The sequence below is a fragment of the Bos taurus genome, chromosome 18 (genome assembly GCF_002263795.3).
Source record: "Bos taurus isolate L1 Dominette 01449 registration number 42190680 breed Hereford chromosome 18, ARS-UCD2.0, whole genome shotgun sequence".
Lineage (NCBI taxonomy): Eukaryota > Metazoa > Chordata > Mammalia > Artiodactyla > Bovidae > Bos > Bos taurus.
Genome location: NC_037345.1, coordinates 65,482,865 through 65,490,024, shown reverse-complemented (window position 1 = coordinate 65,490,024; position 7,160 = coordinate 65,482,865). Strand labels below are relative to the sequence as shown.

At 48.7% G+C, this 7,160-nt stretch overlaps 1 protein-coding gene and 1 long non-coding RNA gene across 17 annotated transcripts in view; one reads left to right on the top strand and one right to left on the bottom strand.

Moving 5' to 3' along the window:
* Positions 1-411: 411 nt before the first annotated feature.
* On the bottom strand, positions 412-2,874 carry LOC112442229 (uncharacterized). The gene is made up of 2 exons (XR_009491243.1): positions 2,793-2,874; positions 412-826 (listed from the first exon to the last, which is right to left on the bottom strand). It is a non-coding gene; the product is annotated as an uncharacterized lncRNA (long non-coding RNA).
* Positions 2,875-2,952: 78 nt separating this feature from the next.
* C18H19orf18 (zinc finger protein 606) overlaps positions 2,953-7,160 on the top strand; it is a 38,438-nt gene continuing 34,230 nt past the window's right edge. For 15 of the 16 annotated variants that reach the window (XM_059877286.1, XM_059877285.1, XM_059877284.1 and 12 more), the window contains exons 1-4: positions 2,953-3,352; positions 4,396-4,505; positions 5,257-5,313; positions 5,782-5,870. In XM_059877286.1, coding sequence (XP_059733269.1) covers positions 4,475-4,505; positions 5,257-5,313; positions 5,782-5,870 — 177 coding nt within the window. In that variant the 5' untranslated portion in view covers positions 2,953-3,352; positions 4,396-4,474. The remainder of the gene's footprint in view (positions 3,353-4,395; positions 4,506-5,256; positions 5,314-5,781; positions 5,871-7,160) is intronic. The other variant, XM_059877283.1, reaches the window with a different exon arrangement.

Below are 7,160 nucleotides of genomic sequence, written 5' to 3'. Positions count from 1 at the left end.
TGTAATGATTTCACCAGGATTCAGAAAGCTGTAGTGGATCAGGCCAACAGTAGACCACCAAATAGTGACCATGACCCTTTTTTGGTGCAAGTTTGCCTTTGGGAAGTGCTTTGGGGCTTTTCAGTCCAACCATTGAGCTGGTCATTGCTGGTTATCATATAAAATCCACTTTTCATTGCATGTCACAATCCAATCAAGAAATGGTTCACTGTTGCACAGAATAAGAGGACACTACAAAACAACATTTTTTTTTTTTGTCAGCTCATGAGGCATCCACTGATGGATGTTTTTCACATTTCCAATTTGCTCCAAATGCCAAACAACCATAGAATGGTTGACGTTGAGTTCTTTGGCAACGTCTCATGTAGTTGTAAAGAATCAGCTTCGATGATGCTCTCAGTTGGTGTCAACTTCTTTTTTTTTTTTGGTGTCAACTTCTGATGGCCAGCCACTACACTCATCTTCAAAGCCCTGTCTCCTTTGCGAAACTTCTTGAACTACCATTGTATGTTCATTAGCAGTTCCTGGGCCAGATGCATTGTTGATGTTGCGAGTTGTCTCCGCTGCTTTATGATCCATTTTGAACTCAAATAAGAAAATTTCTGGAATTTGCTTTTTGTCTAACATCATTTCCACTGTTGTTGTTGTTCAGTTGCAAAGTTGTGTCAAACATTTTGCGACATCATGGACTACAGCATGCCAGGCTTCCCTGTCTTTCACTATTTCCTGGAGTTTGGTCAAACTTACATTCATTGAGTTGGTGATGCCATCCAACCATCTCATCCTCTGTTACCCTCTTCTCTTCCTGCACTAAATCTTTCTCAGTCTAAAATAAATATAAAATCAACAGCAAGTAATATCATTACCAAAAAAAATGAGAAATGTGCATTCAAATTATATATAACATAACCACATTTATTTAGAATGTATTCCAATATCAATATTTGAGCAAACTCCAGGAAAAAGTGAAGGACAGGGGAGCCAGGCGTGCTGCAGTCCATGGGATTGCAAAGAGTCAGACTCGACTTAGCAACTGAACAAAACAACAAAAACAGTATCAAACGGTAAATTTGAACAAGCAAAAACTGCAATTGCTTTTGCACCAAACTAATAACTTCGAGTCTAGATGACTTGTACTAGTTATTTTATTGTTGGTGACCCTACAACTCAGCTCATAAAATGCCCTGCTGCTGCTGCTAAGTCGCTTCAGTTGTGTCCGAGTCTGTGCAACCCCATAGATGGCAGCCCACCAGGCTCCCCCGTCCCTGGGATTCTCCAGGCAAGAATACTGGAGTGGGTTGCCATTTCCTCCTCCAATGCATGAAAGTGAAAAGTGAAAGTGAAGTCCGTCCAACTCGTAGTGACCCCAGGGACTGCAGCCTACCAGGCTTCTCCGTCCATGGGATTTTCCAGGCAAGAGTATTGGAGTGGGGTGCCATTGCCTTCTCCGATAAAATGCCCTACTTTTTCCAAATAAGGTGTCCTTGACTCACCCTCCCTTTACTTTTCATTTTCATCTGGCTATGACGAAATGGAACCAGCTGGAGCCCTTCACTTGCCAGGGGGTGATCACATTTTGGACATCTCTCAGAGGGAGCATGTCCACGGAGAGCATAGATTCTACTACCGCTCTGGTCTTTTCCCATTCAGAAACCGCAGTAACAGCTCAGACACAGCCCAGACTTCTGTAACAGAGGCATCCAAAACGGCTGTGTGGCCCAGTCTTGGCCACCCCATCACTCAGAGAGAGCAGGGCACCATCCAGCAAGCTCCCGTAACCAAAATAGGAGGGGGCCTGGACAAAAGGGAAGCAGTTTCATCACACACCTGTAACACATTCTCCACTCACCCTCGGTAAACAGCTCTGCGTTGAGAGGCCTTCTCCACGCCTTGTTCTCCATATTAGGGGCTGGACTGCAGTCCATGATGCACAAACTTGAACCCCCTGCCTGTTGGCGCTACCCTTAAAATACTAACCTGTCCACAATCTGACCACTGATCCCCATCCACCTTGATTATTGCATTGGTTCAAAAGTCATCACGGTTCTTCCCTCACCCTCTTAAGCCTATTCTCCTCACAAAAGCCAGAGTGAGTGATCCTTTAATGAGGCCAGGGCCTGTGGCTCCTCTGCTCAGACCCATGCCCTGGCTCACAGCAGAGCCTTTCTGATGCCCCCAGGCTCTCTCCAACCCGTCACTCACTCTGACTATCTTGCTGCTGCTGCTGCTAAGTCACTTCAGTCGTGTCCGACTCTGTGTGACCCCATGGATGGCAGCCCACCAGGCTCCCCCGTCGTGGGATTCTCCAGGCAAGAACACTGGAGTGGGTTGCTATTTCCTTCTCCAGACCATCTTACTGTTGTTGCAACTAAACAATAGAAACGTGGGTGGACAAATTAACAGGCGAGGCGAATGGGGAGGAAAGAGTAGGGGCCAGGAGGGCCAGAATCCTCTGGGCAAGGGTTCCTCCTAATTCCTTTCCTGGGAAGGAGGCCTTGGTTCAGCAGACTCAAATTCTATTCGTAACAAGGGGTAGGGCTTCATACGTGAGCCGAAGCTCAAAATTAGGTTCCTTGACCGAAAAGGGTACATAACAGCCCTTCCCTTACAACTCTTCAACTACTGAATGAAAAGGAAAGCGCTTCAACAGACTTCAACGAAGTTACTACAAAGTGCGGCTACTGTGAGCTGCCATTTTACGGACAGGCAAACTGAGGCTCGCCGGGCGGCGATTTACCGAGCTTCCCCACCCCCTTGCCGGCGCGGTCCGCGTCTAGAACGGTATAGCCCACCTCGCCAAGGCCTCGGACACTGCTGTCCCAGTAAATCCCTAGGAGGCGGAACTTGTGACAAGTGCCGCTTCAGGACTTGGCCAAGAAGGCGCTTCCGGTCCAACCGGAAGCGCGCCCCTGGAACTACCACTCCCAGTAGCCCACGCGACGCGTCCCCGTCGAGGCAGGGGGAGAGGCCGCCATTGTCCGCGGCTGAAGTGAAGCGGTCGCCCGGGCGGTGGGGTTATTACTGTTGCCGCTGCCGCCGGCCCGGAGGATAGGGAGAACGGGCGGGGAGAGCTGGCGCCTACACTTGCGCCTGGCTCGCCTCCAGGGCAGGTCCCTTGGCCCGCCTCTGGCTTCGCGGAGGCGCTGGATCGACTGGGAGGGCCCGGGTGAGCCCCGCGCGTCGGGCCTTTGTCCCCCGGGCGGGAACCCTAAGCTCACGGCCGAGCCGGGACGAATGTGACCGCAACAAAAGCCGAACGCCCTCGGCGAAGCGAGCGCGAGCTTGTCTAGCTGCCCGCTGAGAGCAGGGGTCACCGGCCAGCAGGGGTGGGAGGCCGGCGGCTGCGATCCAGGTGAGGTCCGCCGTTACCGGGACGGGCTGTGAGCCTCGCACCCACAGCGGGAGTGCGGAGGAAGTCTGGGATGAGAGGCCAGAAGGCAGGTGGCGAGGACGCCTCCGAGGCCGTCCTTAGGAGTCCACCTTGTCTTTCCCGACGGGCGTTTCTCCTGAGAACCCGTTCTCATTTGTCATAGAGGGAAGTCAAAAGTGACCTGGGAACAGCCCGGGCCTCCTTTAAAGGTGCAGTGACCGGATGACTTTGTCAAGTTGCAAACAAGCGTGCAGAATATTTAGTGTGCCAACTTGGAGTTCGGGCGCAGATCCAGGTGCTCCCGGTGCCCATTGGGCGTTCCAGTGCTTTATACACGCTCCCAGGAATTCGCAGAGCTCTGCCAGTTGGCGTTGGTGCCCTCCGAGAGGTCGCAGAACTTGCATAAAAGTCTAGAATTTAGGGCGTTGGGTTGGTGTGGCCTCCAAATCTGGTTTTCTGTTGGCCCCTGCACCAAGAGACAGATTTTTTTTTTTTCCTACCTAAGATTTACATAACTTAAAATTAACTATTTTAACGTACAAGTCCGTGGGTTTTCTTGTGCGTTCAGAGCGTTTTGCAGTTATCACCACTATATAATTCCAGAACATTTTCATCACCCCTCCCCCCCGCAAAAAAAAAAAAAAAAAAAAACAACCCACCCTGAACCATTAAGCTGCCACTCGCCCGTTCTTCCCTCCCCTCAGCTCTAGGCAACTACTTACATATGAATATTGTAGGTAGGTTTTACAACAACTTTTGTTAAATCAATAGAAAAGCTACCTCTTCGTTGTCAGTACCCGTCCATGAGAACTGTAAACAAATTTCTCCCCCCTCATCCTGGACCATGCCCTTTTTTCAGCTAACCCGAGTCATTCTTCATTTTTCTTCAGGAATTTGTTTTTGACTTGTAAATTGTTTTCTTTCAGTGCTCTGTAGAAGTCTTTTATTGTTTTTGTGGATGTGTTCCTTATTCCCACAGTCTTTGAGAAAAACCATTTTTTGTCTTTTCCTACTTTTGTTATTAGGTGGGTTTTGCAGTTGGTTTTCAATAATCACCCAAATCCACTGCTCCTCGGCGAGCGTCTGGTGGATTAATCCTGCAAGATGGCTGCCATCAACCCATGGGGTTCATGGGGTGAGTACAAATCCTGTTTCATCTGGGCTTCCCTAGTGGTGACCTGCTGTAGCTAGGGGTCAGAGCTGTAGAGGGGCTAAGGGGTTTTTGGGATTGGAGGGGGTTTCTTTATCTTGGTACAGAATTAGAACTGAGTGAGGTTGTTTTGTTTTTTAATTGGTTTGTATAAAAGATAATGTAATTTTCCTGTGTTTTATAGTTCTCTCCTGAGAAGTCTCATTAGTTCTAAGAGATTTTTCTGGTGATTTGTGGAATTTCTTGGAAGACAGTCATCTACAACCAAAATTTCTATACCATCCTCATGTTTTTTACTTGTTTTATTGTTTTTCACTGTATAGCGTTGGTTTATAATTTAAGAACAACATTAAATGGTGTCAGTAGTGTGTTTTATTTTTAAGTGACATTTCATGTATCTGTCATTGACAGACATCAAAAGACCAGTAATGTTTCTTAAAAATTAAATGATGTTCAATTTTATCAGATACTTCTCCAGCCACTTAAGGAGTTACGTTCTTAATTGTTCAGTAGCTGTATCATATCAATAAATTTCCTGAAAGTGACCCACTTGTGCATTTTTGCTATAAATCTAGCTTATGTTTTTTTTCCCCCATACGTCCTTGGGCTCTATTTATGGAATTTTGTTGTGCACGTTAGTGAGATAGGTCTCCTTTTCCATCTTGTTGCCTATAGTCACTAGGATCAGTGTCACAGTCCTTTCCTTTCCTTGTCCTAACCTGACCCTCTGGTGTAGGTATCCTTATGGACCAGTCCTGGGGAATGACGACTGTTGACCCGTGGGCCTCCTGGGGTGAGTCAAGACCCTGTTTCTTCATCAGACACATTGGTTACTATGTGGTGGTCTCTCCCATCAGTAACCTGCCATTGCTGGAAATCAGAGCTGGTGGGGAGAGAGGAGAGGGTCTGGTCCAGATCCGTCTCTTGATAGAGCTGGAACAGGGAAGGATCTGAACACATCACTGAGGAATCTAGCGATGAAATTTCCAGAGCAGGATGCATGTGTAGCCATTTAGGGCTCAGACCCAGAAAGGCTGTGAACAGGCACTTTCGCTACGACAGTGCCTCAGGACAACAGGGGATGGGTCGTGTGTTTAGATTTATTGTTTAACTTCTCTGGATCCCACTGCCTTCATCTGTAATGTGAGGAAGTGGATCTTTTCCCTTGCCCAAATGGGAGGGACAGGGTCTGGAAGTAGTACTCAGCTGGGCCACTTCTGGCAGAGAGAGCTGCCTCTGTGACTTGACTTTCCTCCCCCAGCTCTGTGCCCTCAGGACTCTACCTGGCAAATGGAGGAGACCGCCGAGGAGAGGAGGAGGGCCCCAGGGCTCCCAACAGCCCAGGCCCAGGTGAGATGGGGCTTCTCCTTTTATCTGATGGGTTGCCTTCTTCCTAAGGTGTTGAGGGTGTCCCTGACCATCGCAGTTGATACGGCTCCTCAATTTACCACAGCTAAGGTTTGGATAGAGAAGGAATCAGCCAGAAGTTTATTGATTTTTGAGCAGAGGTAGGGAGAACTCAGTTTTCCATGACTTGGAGCCTCACTGTCAACCAGCCTGTTCAGAGTCCTTGAGCCCCAGCTGTGCTGTGGGCTGTTCGGTAGATAAGGGTCAGTCCCTTTTGGCAAGCAGTCCCCACCCTTTTCCCTTCCACCTTCCCCATGTATTCAGTGCCTGACTCACATTGGTCCTATTTGCTGAGCTCTGTGCTTAGGGAGGGGAACAAGGTCAATTGTGAGCCCCCATCCTTAGGAGCTCGCAGCCCCCTTTCCAGGGTGGTTTAGTCAGCTCCTGAGGCCTCACCATCTGCCTGGTGCTGTACATGTGATTCAGGACACAGGCCTGAGGTGCTTAGAAAGGCCCTGATCCCTGGAGGAGCTGAGCACAACGGATGCCTTGGAGGTGGGACAGAGTCTGCATAGAGGCCATGTGCCACAGCTGGGGTCCTTTTGTTGTGGAGAGGGAGGCTGCCTGGAAGATAGGATGCACCTGAGCCAAGAGGTGAAGGAGACACATCAGCCAGATGGGCATAGCCTGGTGAGAGAAACCTGCCTTCTCTAGCACCATGGGGACACACTGCATGGCCAGCATCTGGGTGAAGGCTGACCATAATTTGATTTTAGGCCAAGAAGGCCAGGAAAAACCTTGCTGTATCCTGAATGCCTGCCACAGAGTTGGAGCTCCATCCTGGTTGTAGTAAGGAGCCGCAGAAGTGTTGGGAGCAAGAAGCACCAGGGTCTAATATGTAGCTGGAAGGATGTTCCTGGCAGGGGAGTGAAGAGAAGGGGACTGGAAAGCAGGCTGGCGAATCAGGCTTCAGTCTGATCGGCACCTGGAAGCAAGATCTGATATGTATAAGGGAGGTGAAGCAGGAGGACTTTATGATTATTTGGGTACAAGATTGGCTCCCTAGAGAAACAGAGCAGCAGAGTTGATGTTGGAGAGGTGTCATCCCCCTCCTCCCCTCTTGCCAAGCCTCCTTATTGGAGGCAGCCACTTAAGAACTTTTCTATAACTGTTTTGTGAAAATATTATTCACATACCATAAAGTTCAACCTCTTAAAGTATGTAGTTCTGTGGATTTTTTAGTATATTGGCTGCAGAACTGCAGCCATCACCAGTATCTAGAATTTTCATCAC